The sequence below is a fragment of the Populus euphratica genome, unplaced genomic scaffold, assembly GCF_000495115.2.
Source record: "Populus euphratica unplaced genomic scaffold, PopEup_1.0 scaffold86.1, whole genome shotgun sequence".
Lineage (NCBI taxonomy): Eukaryota > Viridiplantae > Streptophyta > Magnoliopsida > Malpighiales > Salicaceae > Populus > Populus euphratica.
The window spans coordinates 1,343,415-1,360,895 of NW_011499880.1; the positions used below are offsets into that span (position 1 = coordinate 1,343,415).

The 17,481-nt window shown below is 32.5% G+C and overlaps 3 protein-coding genes across 4 annotated transcripts in view; 2 read left to right on the forward strand and 1 right to left on the reverse strand.

Moving 5' to 3' along the window:
- The first annotated feature begins 918 nt into the window (after positions 1 to 918).
- On the forward strand, positions 919 to 5,136 carry TAT7 (Tyrosine transaminase family protein). Its single transcript, XM_011031226.1, has 7 exons — positions 919 to 1,515; positions 2,275 to 2,614; positions 2,727 to 2,945; positions 3,351 to 3,410; positions 3,913 to 4,068; positions 4,162 to 4,255; positions 4,793 to 5,136. Exons 1-7 carry the CDS (start codon positions 1,259 to 1,261, stop codon positions 4,918 to 4,920), a joined length of 1,254 nt encoding a protein of 417 aa, XP_011029528.1. The 5' UTR covers positions 919 to 1,258; the 3' UTR covers positions 4,921 to 5,136.
- Positions 5,137 to 7,398: 2,262 nt separating this feature from the next.
- LOC105129246 (D-amino-acid transaminase, chloroplastic-like) lies at positions 7,399 to 10,704 on the forward strand. 2 transcript variants are annotated; one of them, XM_011031227.1, is made up of 5 exons: positions 7,399 to 7,667; positions 7,757 to 7,827; positions 9,118 to 9,293; positions 9,443 to 10,116; positions 10,457 to 10,704. In XM_011031227.1, the coding sequence occupies exons 2-5, from the start codon at positions 7,762 to 7,764 to the stop codon at positions 10,555 to 10,557; spliced, it is 1,017 nt and encodes a 338-aa protein (XP_011029529.1). In that variant the 5' UTR covers positions 7,399 to 7,667; positions 7,757 to 7,761; the 3' UTR covers positions 10,558 to 10,704. The 2 variants fall into 2 exon arrangements, with proteins under 2 accessions (XP_011029529.1, XP_011029530.1); XM_011031228.1 differs by having other exon boundaries at positions 7,399 to 7,653.
- A 6,297-nt stretch (positions 10,705 to 17,001) lies between these two features.
- The window catches only part of LOC105129290 (protein transport protein Sec61 subunit alpha-like), a 1,778-nt gene continuing 1,298 nt past the window's right edge, over positions 17,002 to 17,481 (reverse strand). The window contains 4 exon segments of the mRNA XM_011031281.1: positions 17,002 to 17,170; positions 17,221 to 17,308; positions 17,311 to 17,364; position 17,481. The exon segment at position 17,481 is cut by the window's right edge and continues 346 nt beyond it. Coding sequence (XP_011029583.1) covers positions 17,002 to 17,170; positions 17,221 to 17,308; positions 17,311 to 17,364; position 17,481 — 312 coding nt within the window.

A 17,481-nucleotide genomic window follows, 5' to 3' on the forward strand; every position in this document is an offset into this window, starting at 1 on the left:
TCAATTATATAATCTGAGTCACAAGTTTGACTAGTTAAGTTAAATTGTTTTTCTTAAGTTCTTTTTTAATTGATTTTTTTTTCAATTTTATTCTTTAATATTAGTTCAATTAAAAATTAAATTAAAAATTTTATTTTATATTCTTTAATATTAGTTCAATTAAAAATTTTATTTTGATTTGGTTTTTATGAGATTATTATAATTTCATGAGCTTGGTCGTGTATTTAATATATAAACCCTTTATTATAATTTCATGAGCTTGGTCGTGTTATAAACCTGAGTTAATTTAAGTTAATATAATATATTATTATATTAATAATAAAAAAGATATTATTTTAATTTTTTAATTCAACTATATTCTTACAAGTTATATAAATTACTTCTGAACTGGCTGATTTAGCCGAGTAGAAACAAGCAAATTCTTTGCCGAGAAAAAAATTTAGCAACTTCTGAATACTTTCTTATATTAAAATAATAATAATAATCACTCGACTTGTAGCGTAATAAGGTTAATAATCTAGATAGTACTATGAGCATGATAATAATTCCCTGCATAGGTCACAGTTGCAACTTGCAATGGTTTGGGAAAAACACCGACAGTCCACTATAACGATATCTCAGACCATATTATAGGATGTAATTGCAGATTAAATTTATTTTGACCCCACCTTTTGTAATATTGCAATTTTAATAGGGTTCCTAAAAGTTGATCCTCGTACATCTAACTCAAATATTATAGATTATGTCCACAATTAATATTGTTTCGCATCACATAACGACTAGTACGACGGGATTTTAAAAACATTGCTATGGACATTATTATGATAAGTTCATACGAAAACTGATTAATTAAATTCTTTGTTATGTCGAAATTGCTGAGTGGATTCATATTTAATTATTTATAATTCCCCCAACTAGAACGACAATATATCTGAGACATTTTGGAGCAGGCACCGTAGAATCTTGGCTCCTTGTTAACTAGTTGAGATTTTGTTTCGTGTTTTCTTGGCTCTGTATCCAAGCTCTGTCCAGATCAGCAGCCAAATTTGTTCTCATGCAAAGACAGGCTGGTTCATGAACCACTTCAATGTGTGGTCTTAAGCAAGCACTCACTTTGACCAACTAAACGTTCTATCTTCAAACTCATTATCTCTCGTTCGACTGTTCGATAAATTAAAGAGAACCGAAAACCCAGTTTCCAATCCACAAAAGAAGCAAGGTTCAATCAAAGCAGGGACCTGAAAAATAAATTTAAAGCATGGAGGATGGGACAGTGAATGGTTATGAAATGGATACACCTAAAAACATTACCATCAAAGGAATTCTAAGTCTGCTAATGGAAAGCATTGATAATAATAATCATAGTAGGAGGGTGATTTCACTGGGCATGGGCGACCCTACTGCTCATTCTTGCTTTCACACCACACATGTTGCTCAAGATGCTGTTGTTGATGCTCTTCAATCTGACAAGTTCAATGGTTATGCACCTACTGTAGGCCTTCCTCAAACAAGAAGGTAATTTACTAATTTCCTTTCATTGTTTTTTTTTGGCTCTTCTATTGAATGTATTTGTTACACGCAATTCATGATGTGGAGTTTTACTTCGTTAATTTGTGGGTTATTATTTTGTAAAATCTGGTTTTTGTGGATTGCTAGCTAAATTAACATGAATCCTGGAGACCAATCTTCATTGTTTGCATGTATTTCAGTTTGATGAATTTACTTGGCAAGAAACAACTGTTTCTGCTTCTTCTTTGTTGAAATAATTTATTATAGCTGTACTTCCTTTTGCTCACAATTGATAGACCTATGGTGGCTTCCTCCCTGACTTGTTTCAATTTCTTTATTCTTATTCTTTCAAATGAAATTAATTAAAAGGAATGATCTGGGTATCTTTAATTAGCTTAATTTCTTTTTGCTGTTGCAGCTGAAAACAATCCAGAAATACTGTCTGGGCTTGACTCATATAGTACTAATTACCTTTCTGCTACAGTTTCTGTTGAAATAATCTAGAAGTAGCCACTTGATATTGATTCTTTTAGCTTTAAATGTTTTCTTTCTCTTCCAGTTTGAAGAAATGAAAAGGCCGCACATCTTAGACACTAAAGCAATCTAAAAGTACCAATTTGCATTATGTTCAGCCTGTTTATTCTTACATGGTTGCAGTAGAAAGCATCTGAAAGTACATACAAACATGTTCAACTTTGAGAGTCTGCTAGCAAACATAGAGCTTATCTGTTTCTACTTGATTATAATATGCTTAATCTTCTGTAGGGCGATTGCTGAATACCTATCTCGTGATCTTCCTTACAAGTTATCATCTGATGATGTTTTTATAACATCCGGTTGCACTCAAGCTATTGATGTTGCATTGGCGATGCTTGCTCGCCCTGGTGCAAATATCTTGCTTCCAAGGCCAGGCTTCCCAATTTATGAACTTTGTGCAGCTTTTAGGCATCTTGAAGTTCGGCATTTTGATCTTCTCCCAGAGAAAGGCTGGGAGGTTGATCTTGATGCTATCGAAGCCCTTGCAGATCAGAACACTGTTGCATTGGTTATTATAAATCCTGGGAATCCTTGCGGCAATGTATACTCTTACCAACATTTGAAAAAGGTTAGCAGTTAAGTTTTTCGATTCAAGTTGAAGCATCTTGCAGTGGATACCCACCAAAAGATCATGAGTTTGATCTGATTTAATGTCTTGTTTGCTTGTATATTGGATTTAGATTGCAGAAACTGCTGAAAAGCTCAAAACTCTTGTTATTGCTGATGAAGTGTATGGACACCTTGCCTTTGGTCGTAATCCATTTGTGCCAATGGGAGTTTTTGGATCCATTGTTCCTGTTCTTACCCTTGGTTCTCTTTCAAAGAGGTGGATTGTACCTGGATGGCGACTTGGTTGGTTTGTGACAAGTGATCCATCTGGCATGTTTAGAAATCCCAAGGTTGACTCCCCGATCTCCTATATTTGTGTGCGCTGACATAGCATTGCTGTGCTAGTGTTTGTATAAATTCCTCAGTTATGGATTCCTTTGCCTTCAAGTGTTTGCATTGGCAAGATTTGTCTCTTCCAAAGAGATTCAATGCTGCTTTTCGAGTTCTTGACAACTTCAAGCATGGAAAAATTGAATTGCATTATCTCACTCTCGATTCACTTTTTATCAGTCAACAAATATTTGGTTTTGATGTGCTTAATCTGGATATCTTTGTATATAGCAATATACAACACTTTTGTAATGTAAAAATATTGCCTAACTCATTGTGGAATTTTCACATGGTTGAATATTTGGAATGTAACATGACTTGAATTTTACTCAGCCAAACTTGCTAAACATTCTCTTTCCTTTCAGGTTGTTGAACGCATTAAGAAGTACTTCGACATTTTGGGAGGACCTGCAACCTTCATCCAGGTTAGTGCATTGGAATGCATGATTGAGTACTACTCCCAATCTTCTTAAGAAAAAAAAAAATTCCCAACTTTTGGTTAGGTTTGATTGCATCTGGATGATGAAATTTGCAGTCTTTGCTTCTGAAAGCTTTAAATAGGAAGATTCTTCTAGCTTTCACATAGATTTGTTGAAAAGCAATCGAAAATACATAAAACTCATTTATAATAGTAAATTCATGAGAAAGGAGGTCAGGTAGGCATGGAGGGACATTGATCTAGGTTTCTTGACTACCACTAATCTTTGAAATGATTAAGAGTGTTAGGCATTGCAGCATGTTATTGATCAAGTTATTGCTTGTTTATTGCTTCACCTCAACAAATAGCGATCCAGAGCTTAAAAAAGTTTAATGTGCATAGACTATAGACTACTTCCAGAGTTAATATTGTAAATCTGCAACCGAATTTTAGATATAGCAAGAGTAGTCTGCTTCTTTTTTCTTGTCAATAATGTTTTGGTTTGTTAGGCAGCAGTTCCTGGCATTCTTGAGCTAACTGATGAGGTTTTCTTCAAGAGAACTATCAACATACTGAAGCAGTCTTCAGATATATGTTGTGATAGGATAAAGGAGATCCCTTGCATTTCTTGCCCATGCAAGCCAGAGGGATCAATGGCTGTGATGGTAAGGAAAGAGCACAATTTGCAACTCTAAATGTATTCTAATTAGTGGAAATATAATTGGAGTTACACTAATCAAACTGGCTATGAAATGCAGATGAAATTAAATCATTCACTACTAGAAGATATCAGTGACGATATTGACTTCTGCTTCAAACTGGCCAGAGAGGAATGTGTCATCATTCTTCCAGGTAAGAAATGAACAGTGAAACATATAGATCTTAATAATAATAAAAAATAATCAAACCCTGTCCAGAAGCTTCTAGTTCCTGAAAAAGATTTTATCAGGCAAGAAGGAATTGATTCTAATACCACAAAAAGAGATTGAGTTTACTTTTAAGTGTTTTACTAATAGCATTGACTACTCCTGATAAAGCATAGCTCAATTACATATAGGAGTCCGCCGTATATAGGTAGTAGGTGTTAGGCAACTTAAACAAGCAGATTGTTATAATTTGTGTTGATAATCTTTCTCCAAACCTCTCTTTTATCAGGAATAGTTTGCAATTTTTGTGGTTTAAAAACCAGTTGTCCTGCCAGAAGCTGGTTGTGACTTGCTTCCAAGTTGATGTTAGTGTCATGATATGCATCATTGCATTGACCGAGCTGCAAATGACAAATTCATAGACAAAATCATAGAAAACCTGAAGAACCAGCCATTTTGTTTTCCTAGTTTTTAGAGGGTGACAAACAGCCATTAATAATCAAGAAGTATGTTACTTTTGCAGGAACTGCAGTGGGGCTAAAGAATTGGCTCCGTATCACTTTTGCCGTTGATCCAGTATCCCTAGAAGAAGCTTTAGGGAGAGTGAAGTCGTTCTGTCTAAGGCATAGCAAACAGTTTGAAAGATACTAGCGTTCAGAGCCAACCAAATTATAGGACATTTACCTGCAATATATAGGTTCCTTTTCATGGTGAAGCTGTTGTAAAGTTAGATGACCATATTTTTACAGATCCCCAGCAAAGCTTGTAGTCATGAACACGACGTTGTTAATAAACATACAACATAATCTATCAGTGGCCTTATTCATGTTTTGTTAGAGAATGAGCTTGTAACGAAGGCTCCTTACATGTCGGTAATTGTGAATGATCATTGACTCAGAGAAAATTTCAAGGAAGAAGAACAAATCTAATTTCATGAGATGAATAAAAAACCAAACTTTTCTGAGCGTTCTACTTGAAGGCTTTCAATGTCCATTCTTGTGGGAAAGCACAATGGCTTTGTTCTTCCACAACAAAACAAATGTTAGGCGTCCATCTAGAGAACAAAAAGGTAAATGACTTGACATTTTGTTTTTAGCTCCAAGAATGCATATGATAGTGCCCATTGCTGTCATAAAGTCCGTTCGACATTATTATAATAGACATGGTTTTTTCAATTGAATTTAATTTCAAAGGTTACATCAATCTTTATATTTATAATTTTTAAAGGTATTAATTTGAATTTTAAATTTAAAAAATATCAAAAACAATTCAGAGGGGGGCACCATTATTATAATAGACATGGTTTTTTCAACTGAATTTAATTTCAAAGGTTGCATCAATTTTTATATTTATAATTTTTTAAGGGTATCAATTCGAATTTTAAATTTAAAAAATAGTAAAAACAATTCAGAGGGGGCCCCTTTTATTTGCTATAGGGATTCAAAATAGAAAAAGTATTCTTCCAAATACCTCTATTTCTTTGCTCTTGAAAACCCTACAACTTCTCTTTACTATCTCTTTCATTTCTTCAACAAAAGCTTTGGTTTTTTGGCTATGGAAAATTGTCTTCATCATATTATTCCATGATATTATTGTTTTGTGGGGCATTCCCAGTTTGTCTCTGAAGTGAATGTAGAAAAAAAAAGAAGAAATAGAAAGAAAGAAGCGAAGCCATGAAAATAAAATACAGTTTCTTGATTGGTGTTATTGTGGTGTCATGACAACAAAGGCATGTATGAAGATAAGAAATATATCGTCTTTTTGAGTTTTATTGAGTGGAGTGGAGTGAAATGGATTATTTTTTATTATTATGAATAAAGAAGAAATGGTCTTTAGAAAAAATATATCGTTAATCTATCATAATGGATTTACAAATATATGTTTCTTTGCTAATTGGTATTGAAATAATTTTTTTTTTTTATAAATACATATATTTTTAATGGCTAATCACTTATTTATAAATTAAAAATATTTTAAAAAACAATATTTATCATACGAGACCCTAATAAAATGTGTAATGCAGGTCCAGTGGCTCTTTGAAATGATATGGTTGTTTCTTGTACACATTGAAAGCAGGCTGTCCTCAGATAATTCTGTGCTCTTTGCCACAATAGATTTGTTTTCTTCTGTGTACTCAAAACTTTGCTTGTGTGCCATGCTTCATGTATATCATGATGTTAGAAATATATTTTTTTTAAAAATTAATATTTTTTTAATTTATTTTTAAATTAAAAATATTTTAAAAAACAATATTTATCATACGAGACCCTAATAAAATGTGTAATGCAGGTCCAGTGGCTCTTTGAAATGATATGGTTGTTTCTTGTACACATTGAAAGCAGGCTGTCCTCAGATAATTCTGTGCTCTTTGCCACAATAGATTTGTTTTCTTCTGTGTACTCAAAACTTTGCTTGTGTGCCATGCTTCATGTTTTTATTTGGCTATCATGAGAGGTAGCTGGATTGTTCACAACTACCCAAGTTGTCGGAAATGTTGGCGTTGGAAGGGAAATCAAAATTGGTTGTGTAAATTCTTGAAAGAGTATTAAAATAAAATTCATAAATTAATGGTGATAAATCAAGCTCCCATATCAAGAGAAAAATTAATGTGAATCCATGCTTTAATAAATTTTCATATTTAACCTATGGATTAAAATTTTTATTTAAATAATAATATACTTACAGATAATAACAATGATTATGTTTAAGAATACTTGATGTATATTGTTGTGGTTAGGAGAGTTGTGTGGATAATATTTTTTTTATCATATGTTTTCAGTACTGAACAAGAGATTAAATGGTTTGATCTTCATATCTGGGATTTAGAATAACAAAATTTCCAAGGCATTTTTTGATTTTCTAGTTTTTAATGCCAAAAAAACCAATTTTAATTGAACCGAAGGGGTTTGGTTTTCAAACTAATTTTCAGCTTGATGCAGATTATATTCTCGAGAAATAAAATCTCCCAATTTAATTGGATATTTTAAACCAAACGGACCAAACTATATGGTGAACACCCGTAGGTGAACATCTGTAGCCTTCACATTCATTTTGGACCCACCACTTATGGGGCCACTGCTTACATAGTCAAACCTAATCAGCAACATCTTCCATCCGAGAGAAGATTCCAAACGAGACCGAACAAAAGCTGTGCCATAAGGCTGTCTGATATCTCGTACACTCTCCAAACACTGGAAGACAAACTGCAAGAGTTAACAGAAAAATGGATTCCACCCACCACCGCCTACGACACCCTTATTTTAAAGTAACCACCACTGCAGCATTCACTATAAACATGGCTCACATCGTCTCTCAGTGATTATCTCTTCAGACATCTTTTGTTGACACTTATTTTTCACTTCACTGCCTTCTTTGCTTCTTCACGGCACGTCAATCTGGTAACTTCCTTTGCTTCCATAATTCCTTTTTTGTATTGATAATTCTGTCCTTCAATTGGTGTTTTTGTGTTTTCTTGATTGTTTTGAAGGTGCGATGGCTTCTTTGGAGGTTGAAAATGGAAGTGGTATCAAGGTTCACGTGTTTTCATCATCCTCAGAGGTTGAAAACTCTACACCCCATATTTTATTTACGTACATACTTGATCTTTATTTTATGTTTGGGTATGTTTTTCTCCAGCCTGGTGGTTTTTTGTTGATCTTATATAACAATTAGCAATGGATTGTTTTCGTCTGTTTGAATGATTTTTCATGGAGTATCGCATAGACACCTTCTTTTTAGTTTTCTTTCTGAATAAGATGTCAAAAACATTTCTCTGTGTCCATGATTAGATGATTATGGAGTATTATTTATATTGCTTTGGTGTTCCTATGATCTGGAGATAAAAAAAATAAATATTAAAAGACAGAAAAATTCCGATCCGTGAAGAATGCATTTTTGGCATTTGTTGATTTTTGCGTGAACTCTCAAACTGGTCTCTAGTGTGTCAGACAGTATTGCTCTAGACTAACAGCCCCATCTAAACAAGTGCTTAGCTTGTCATTTACCTACGGATTATACAGAGTCCCAAGTGCAATCCAGAAATTCCTTTAGCTTTTGGGTGTAGCTTTCACGCTCCTTGCCCCTTAGTCCTTAGCTGCCCAAATTGCAGAGTAAAAGAGTGGATCCGTTTTCCGTCTGACCTTTTCCCTGCGAAAGATCCAGTTCATGGGAAAAAGTACATGTTCAAATCCTCTTATCAAGTGATAGTGCTTTCTGGATTGTAATAATTATCATAATACGGCATGCTAGGAAACTTGCTGAAAAAACAAATTAGCTTGCTTGCCGATCTAATTGACTAAACCAAGAGTTTAAACAATCCCGAGGAATATCTTGGCAAATTACAATGAGAAAATGGACTTTAATATGCCTTAATTTATATCCTATCTACTATTAGCAACTAGCAAGTCGTCCCTGGATAAATTTTTGGTACTCCCATGATAAAAGAGTGGCAAGAATCCTTGGTGTAAATTCTGAAGTCCAAATAGAAGAAAGATAATTAATTCCAAGGTGCAACATGATACTGAAGATTTTGGGACTGACCAATATAGTTGTTGAGTTCATCAACTGACAATCAGAAGTATGGCCATATGCATATCAGGATGTCACGTATGAAAAAGGTCAACTTTATCCCAATAAAATAGATTTTCCATAGGATTATGGTCAGTCGTGCTCTTACTAGAAGAGATTTTGTTTTATTATGCTGGTACAAGAAAGATTACAACTGCAAAGCAATTGCAGAGCGATCCTCACTCTTTCTTAAGTGGCATATCTGTATTATTCATTCTCCTCCTTCTATTTATTACCATTCCACTCAACTTCCCTTTTCATTTTAATTATTGTATCGATCAGTTGCTTGAAAGCCTGCATGAGAAGTGGGGTTCAGTGAAAAAGCAACCATACCCAGCAATGTATTCCAGTGTATATGGCGGAATTATTCTCGATCCAGCAATGATGGTAATACCCATGGATGATCATATGGTTCATAGAGGGCATGGTGTGTTTGATACGGCTATCATTCTTGATGGGTATGCATAATGCGTTGGTATTCTTTAACATCCATATGCATGTCATATAATGCTCTCTGCAATAACTTGCAATTCTAGGATTCTTCCTAGTTTGCTCCTTTCGAGAGTGCATTTGGGGTTAGGATCATTAAACAATTTGTTTAATGCAGGCATCTGTATGAGCTGGATGTTCATTTAGACCGCTTTTTAAGATCAGCATCAAAAGCAAGGATAGCCTCTCCCTTCCCTTGTTCAACTCTTCGAAGCATTCTTATTCAATTGGCTGCGGCATCTAAATGCAAGAAAGGAACTCTAAGATATTGGCTAAGTGCAGGTCCTGGAAACTTCTTACTCTCGCCTGCAGGTTGTCCAACTTCTGCATTCTATGCTGTAGTCATTGATGAGGACTTCTCTCAGCGCAAGGAAGGGGTTAAAGTGATAACATCCACAATCCCTATGAAGTCACCATTGTTTGCAACAATGAAGAATGTGAACTACCTCCCGAATGTGCTATCAGTAATGGAAGCTGAAGATCAGGGAGCATTTGCCTCCATCTGGATTGATGAGGAAGGTTATATTGCAGAGGGTCCAAATGTGAATGTGGCTTTCATAAGTCAAGATAAGGAGCTTATCTTGCCTATTTTCGACAAAATCCTGAGCGGTTGCACTGCATTGAGGCTTCTTCAGCTAGCACCTACATTGATCGAGCAAGGGCGATTAAAAAGTGTTAAAACTGGAAATCTTACTGTGGAGGAAGCCAAAGGGGCTGCTGAAATGATGTATGTCGGAAGCACACTTCCTATATTGCCAATTGTCATGTGGGATGAGCAACCTATAGGAGACGGTAACACAACTGTCCTCTTAACTTCTTTTTAATGGAGACCTTTTGATTTGGATGCTCTTTATTCACAACATAAATTCATAGAAATCCAAAAGACGTGTCGAACAAACTTTTTTTCTTCAATTATATTATATTTTCACCAAGAGTGTCCTGCCTCTTAAAGGAGTGCCTGGAAAGACCAAACTTTCCATATCATTAGTGCATCGAGTACATATTTATGCTGCAATCATTGTTTAAGGCTGCCCTACCTATATATATATATATAACTCGAGTAATTATGGATTAGATGCTTAACTATGACTACATTCTTACAGAACTTTTTCTTTCTTTCTTGTGGGAACAGGGAAGGTGGGAGAGCTGACAATGGCACTCTCTGATCTTCTTTGGGATGACATGGTTGCTGGCCCTGCTACCCTGAGGATTCCTGTTCCTTACGAGGAGTGAACCTCATACAGATCAATCAGTGAGGCCGGAGAAAGGATTTAAGATTCTTGGCTCTCATTGCTTATAGTCGCATGGCTCAGAAATTGCTTGTTTTGTTTAATCATGGCTCATGTTAGGCTGAATAAAATTCTCAAGTTTGCTTCGTCTTTCTTTTGTTTTACTTGGGAGTATATTGTGGCCAAGTTCTGGTGATGCCCTCTTTTGTCTGTCTATATATATATATATATATCAGACAAAAGAGGGCATCACCAGAACTTGGCCACAATAAATATATATATGTATATATAATGGTAGCATTTACCAAGAATGCATCATAAGTAAAATGAAAATCGTTGTCATTGATGATAAATTACATTATATCATTCAATACCTACTTTGAAAGTTTATTACTCTTTTTAATCATAAAAAAAATTATTTAACCATTTTAATTTATATTATCGTAAGGACAATATTGACAAGAATGGAGAATCCTAAAATATTATAATATTTAATTGTATAAACCAATTTTATCTATTGAGTTATAATACAATTTTGTGCATATAATTGTTGTAGCTCATAAAAAAGTTGTGTATGTTAAATCAAATTATCACAGCAATCAGAATTAAAAAAAAAAGGGAAAATTTCAATAAAAGTCAAATAATTGTTATAAATTATGTATTAATTAAAATCTTAATACAATTGAAATTATCGTTTGGTAAATTTATGGAGTAATTAACTCATGGGATTTGCAAAAGAAATTAAAGAGATTGATGTATTGAATGATTTGTAAAAATATGTTATTTTATTAATTTCTTATAATATGTTGTAATTTTCATTATCAACATGCCTCTTTGTATGTCGTGATTCTTACCGACGGAAGATACCTTATGGTAAATTTGTTCGATGCTAAATATTGTCTGAGGAATAAATTCTTTTAATATTAACTCCAAATATCATACAATCATTAATTATGAGTTTTGGATTTGCTGGGAAATCCTTCATGAGATTCATGATTAAACCACTCTTTTTTCTTCTTCTTTTTAACAAGAGTAGCCAAATGCCCAACGGTATAATAAAAACCTATTTACACCATCTCAATTTTCTTACATCCATGTAGTTTCTATAGAGAAGCTTCTTTATAAAACTTTTAGCTTCAGTCAAGTATACACCAGATATTCTACCCCGAAATTTTCCTTTTCCTTTTTTTTTTTTTTTAATGTTAAGCCTAAGGAGTTTATCCTCGAGATTGTTTGTTTTTTCTCCACCAATTAGCTTAGATAAAACATGCTAAACTCTCTCTCTCTCTCTCTCTCTCTCTCTCTCTCTCTCTCTCTCTCTCTCTCTCTCTCTCTCTCTCTCTCTCTCTGAACGTGTGTGTGACATTTGCACGAAAAGAAATAAAGGAGTTAGAAGGAAGATGGAGCATGAGGACGAAGATGCAACTGAAAGAGGGTTCGGAGGTGCTTCCCTCTTTATAGAAACAGTGAAATTGTTTTGCTTCTGTGAAGTAAGTTTCAATGCAAAAAAATTTCATTTTATATGTTTTCAAACCAAGAAAATACCTTAACTATACTTTTAACTCTTATTTGGAATTACGGTTGAAACAGAAATCAGATAAAATTTAATTTTATATTTATTTAAAATTATTTTTTATATTTTTAGATCATTTTAATATATTAATATCAACAATAAATTTTAAAAATTAAAAATTAAAAATTAAAAATATATTTTGAAAAATTATTATTATTATATTTCTAAACATTATTTAATAATGTATTGGGTAAGAGCTTCCTTGCAACAGGATACAAGAAATAGGGAGGCAGCGTTGTAAAAAAAGAAAAAAAAAAAACACTAATTTATAACTGCATTTGAAACATAGGAACTAAATTATAATTTATTGTCTACGAAATCTACATCCCCTAGTGCAAATTATAATTTATGATTTGCATGTACAACACCAAGTACTTGATAGATTCTTTCAATGGAGATTGATTTGGCTCTTACCATATCTGCAAAAATCTCTAAGTTGCATCCTTGGTTCTTCTGTAGGTGTTCCTGTCCTTTCGTTTGGATCTAGGCTGCTGCCTTCCAGTTTTATCATGTTTGAACTCGGCTTTAACATCCATGCTACTGGCTCTTGATTTCCCAGCCCAGTGGTGGTCTATATATTACCTCTCTGATCTGATCCGCACGCTGTGGAGTTGCTGTATGTCTTCTCTGCTGCAGATCTTGCTTTTTATTCTTTGTGCTTTCTCTGAACCTAGTTGTTTTATCTTTGTTTTTAGCTTGTAAAAAAAGGAGTCTCCAGTGATATAGCATCAATGATGCCACCAACCGTCTCCACAGATGATGCCAGAAGTTATGTGTCGTTGCAGAGCAACTCCCAGCTCTTCTCTATTTCTCACGAGATTGAAAACAAATTTCCCTATCCCACCCAACCCATAGAATGATGTCCAGACAATCATGAATCGACAAGCATCCATGACTGCCTTTCCTTTCTAAGAAAAAACCCAATCTTGATATTTTATCTAAGACAATAGTTGGACACAGCTCTACCAGCAAGCTCTCTCAGTATGAGAATAGGAGAACTCAGAAGGGTAAAGTTGTGATTCTTGGCACGGACATTGCAAGATACGTTAAAATATTGAGGTTGCATGTGGGGAATCTTGCTTGCTTTGAAAATATGCCACTTTCACACCATTCAAAAAGCATCTCTCTAGATTTGCAATTATCGTGCATCTGTAGGGCTCACGTTTATTTCTAGTCACCATCTATGTGAGGCTTTACTGTAAAATGCACCCTGTTTGTAGGCCACTGATCGTCGCTAGCCCGACAACAACTTCCTCGGACATTTTCATCTTCTTGTCATGGCAGTTGTTGGTCGCAAGGTGGCTATTATTTACAGTCTACTGGACACTTAACTTTGAACTCTTTAATCTTTACTGCCATTCCTGTCAGCATTCTTCTCTCTCTGTATGAACAAGAAAATAAATGGACAGAACTAGAAATAAAATGGTGGCCATATATAGAAGCCTTGTGTTGAAATTAAACTAAGTTGGTATTAGTCTTCAATCCTTGAGGCATAGGGATTTGATCTGTCTTGGTTTCTAACTTGGCTTAGAGATATGTAGATACACTCATATCTTTTGCTAATAACACATGACATTATTTTTTTGAGAAATTATTCAATAATTTTGATTATATGTATTACCTTCAACTTATATATAGTTTATGCAATCTTACAACAAGACATAAGAAAATACAATAAATTATACAAAATGCTTGGTCATCTCCTTTTATTAGAAGATACAAATAATTTTCTAATTATTTTTATTTGTTCAATTCCTTGATTTTTTTATTGATTATAAAATAATTAAAAATATTTATCTCAATTATTTTCTTAACATAACTAAAAGATATAATCTCAATTTATTTGTTTATATGAATAATAAATCAAGTTAATATGCTATTTTAATTATTTGATACCATGATTGTTTTGTGTCTTGCAATTGTTAATATTTTCAACTTAATTATGTAACAAACAGATACATAATTTTAAAAAAATAATAAATAATATGTTGTTTAACCCTTTATAAAGTTAAAATATAAAAAATAAAGACTCGAGCGCTAGTTTATTTCTAGCCAACACACATAAACTTTTTTTATAAGCTCATGACTTTTTTTTTAATTTTATTTTTTTATGTTGTGTTTTTATTGAATTTTATTGTTTAATATTAAATTGATTGTTAATTAGTTTTTATATTTTTATTAATATAAAAAAATATAAAAAAATTAATTTAACCTAATAGAATTTATAACTTGAGTGGGTGAACCTTTCCCTAATCAAAAAATCAAGTGAAAATTTTTGAAGTTTAAACTATTATATCAACATTAATAATAGCATCAAAAATTTTATAATAGTTTAGATATTATTTTTTTATTTTTTTAAATTTTTTAATCCAAACGGGAGTGAAAACTCTAACAATAAACTAGTAGTAAACTAAAGGGAACGTCTTACCTATAAGCTAAAAAATACTAATTAAACAAACATTTAATATAACCCAAAAGAATTTATGAATCCTTATCGTGATTGAATAATTTTTCAAATATTTTCTTCAACTCCTCTTCGAATGCTCTATTACTACTAGCGGGAGGTTTGTATTGGAATGGATTAGAAATGTAACTAGCGGTCTCCGTTTATGCTAGATTCGAGCATGCACACAATCAAAGACCTTGTAAACTTTGCTAAGAAATTAGGCCGGGCCTCGGCCCATATAAATATAGGGTGCAATAGTTCTTTAAGGCCTATTAACAAACAGTACAGATAGTTTAATTATTTATGGCCCATAAGGACAGTTGCAAACACTGATTGAAGGATTCCATAAATAAAATAAAATAAGATAAAATAAGGATCAAAATCTGTAAACACAGTACACAATATATCATTAGTATTCAATTAGATGGTGTTTGTTTGTTTATTTTAAAAGTATTTTTAGAAAAAATTAAAATTGTTTTAGTTTTTATTTATTTTTAATTAATATATTTTTAGTGTTTTCAAATCATTTTGATATGTTAATATTAAAAATAATTTTTAAAAATAAAAAAATAATTCGCATGCATTTTGAGACGAAAATTTATTTAAAAATTAATCATGACCATATTACCAAACAAGCTCTAACTCACTTGATTCAACCCTAAAAAACAATAAGTTTAATAAGATAGGTGCAATTCTAAAATGTGCAATTATTTCTATTATTATTAGACAATATAGATTACATTAAGAAGGTTTAGCTTATGGTACTTCATTAATAGTGAAGCATTTTAAAGTTTTCTTTTTCTTTTTTTCCCTTTTAATTGAATATTTTTATGACCTAAAATTAAGCTTAAATTTAGAGGTAAACTTATCAAATTAAACACAATGAGGATTGGAGTATTAAACACTAGGAAAAGATATAGCTAATTTAAAATTCACAAAACTTTCATTTTAATCCCAAAGCTTATTTTGTTCATTATTCAATATCTAAGTTAAACAAATGAGAAAGAAGCTTGTTGAAAAATGATGATGAAAAAGAAAATTAATGATCGAGTCACTTTTCAATGAAAAAAGTCATTGTTATTAATGTTAAATGACTTCATTAGATAATGAGAATTAGATGGTGATGGTTTTGATCATTTATATTGCTTGAAAAAATTAATCAAGCTTTGTTTAGAGATTTTTCACAAGGTTGATTTTTATTTTTTGGGTGATTGGTTTATGGAGTTCTATGGTTTTTATTAACTATTTTGGGGTTAGACGGGGTTAAAAATTGGATTTGTAAACCCAAAAAACTCTCATTTTATTTTTTCAATCATCACAATAATGTTTAGATTTTGGATGAGTATTCAGGAAGCAACATGTCATTTATTTTTTTTTAAGAACAAAAAAAAAAGTATGTCTTAAGCACGATGGGCCACCATGCCATGCACACTTAACCTGATTTTTTTTTTAATTTTATCTTTTAATATTTTATTAATTTTAAAGTGATTTTTATTTTTGTTATCTTATAATTAAATTAAAAAATATATATATATGAGCTAGTGAGTCTATGACCCGAGACATGGATTTAATAGGTTAAACCGAGTCAATCTAAATATATTCTCATTTTAGTTTTTTAAAAATAATCATCTTAAGATATTTTTTAAAGGCCAAACAATAATTTTACTAGCTATGTAGGTTGCATTTGGACTCACGCATCATGATATTTTTTTGTCATTTTTTTCTTTGATTTATTTTAATTTATTAAATTGATTGGTTCATGCTTAGATAATTATTAGGCACATAATTTAATTTAAAATTCAGGTCAAATAGGGAATTAAATCAAGAATTTTCAAACTTAACTTGACACAATAATAATACTAAAAAATTTCTCATCACTTGAATTTTTATTTTTTTTATTTTTAAGAAAATCTTACTTCGATCCCAACGTTAGCATGACCAATCTTCTAGTTATTATCTATATTATTCACGCCAATGCCTCGTATTTGTATTTTCATTTCTCGTATAGAAACAAGAAAGGCAATGAAGCTAAGATGATCTACACAATCAAATAAGAAAGAATAAAAAAAAAATCGAAGTTGGATTTAATTTATGACAGATATAGATGCAGCTGCAGTTTCTGCATATTCATAAACTTATTTATTTTAGCCAAAAAAGAGTTCTATCTATCTCTTTTGTGCGAGGAGCAACTCACTTTGACATTTTCTAAGAGAAAGGTAATCAGAGACTTGTTGAGAAAATCCATATTTAAATGGAAAACCTCTCGCGATTAATAATGTATTGAAGTTGGATTTAATTTATGACAGATTTAGATACAGCTGCAGTTTCATGCAATATATAGGTCATGGTTTCTAAGTGATCTTTGCACTAGATTAATATAAATATATTTAAGAATCTAGTTAATGTTGTAAAACTGGTTTCCATCGTACTTATTCAAGGAAACTTGCCTTGAGCTGTCTAGCAACATCTTTAGCAGAGGATCCAGAAACTTCAGTCCATTTTCTTGAGAACCATGCACATGCAAATAACATGAACACTACATAAAAAAGTGCCCGCCTGGGACTTGCTGCCATATCAGGAACTTAACGAAGTACCCATCTAAATACATTTTAAATGCAAAAGTAGATTTATAAAAAGGTCCTAGTTACCTTGATGGTGCAGTGATATAATATGCAAGACCACCAACAGGAATAGAATGGCTGGCCGGATACTGGGATTCACTCCAGCTACCGAGAAGTTCACCAAAACATTCCCACCAAATCTCGTGTACAGTAACTGTAAAATCAAATAAAATAAAATCAGATTCCCTCAAAATAAAATAAAAATAAACAAAGTATACTCTTGAGATCAAACCAGGAAACTCAACCACATCGGTACCTGAGAGAGAATAGATGTTTGATAGGAATGCC

What these genes read in the sequence shown, in the direction of transcription:
- TAT7 (XM_011031226.1), top strand. Translation starts at nt 1,259, where the DNA reads ATGGAGGATGGGACAGTGAATGGTTATGAAATGGATACACCTAAAAAC. An exon ending in AGGGATCAATGGCTGTGATG is followed by an intron (nt 4,069 to 4,161) that starts GTAAGGAAAGAG and finishes TATGAAATGCAG; the next exon opens with ATGAAATTAAATCATTCACT. An exon ending in ATGTGTCATCATTCTTCCAG is followed by an intron (nt 4,256 to 4,792) that starts GTAAGAAATGAA and finishes TTACTTTTGCAG; the next exon opens with GAACTGCAGTGGGGCTAAAG.
- LOC105129246 (XM_011031227.1), top strand. Translation starts at nt 7,762, where the DNA reads ATGGCTTCTTTGGAGGTTGAAAATGGAAGTGGTATCAAGGTTCACGTG. An exon ending in ACGGCTATCATTCTTGATGG is followed by an intron (nt 9,294 to 9,442) that starts GTATGCATAATG and finishes TGTTTAATGCAG; the next exon opens with GCATCTGTATGAGCTGGATG. An exon ending in TGAGCAACCTATAGGAGACG is followed by an intron (nt 10,117 to 10,456) that starts GTAACACAACTG and finishes TTGTGGGAACAG; the next exon opens with GGAAGGTGGGAGAGCTGACA.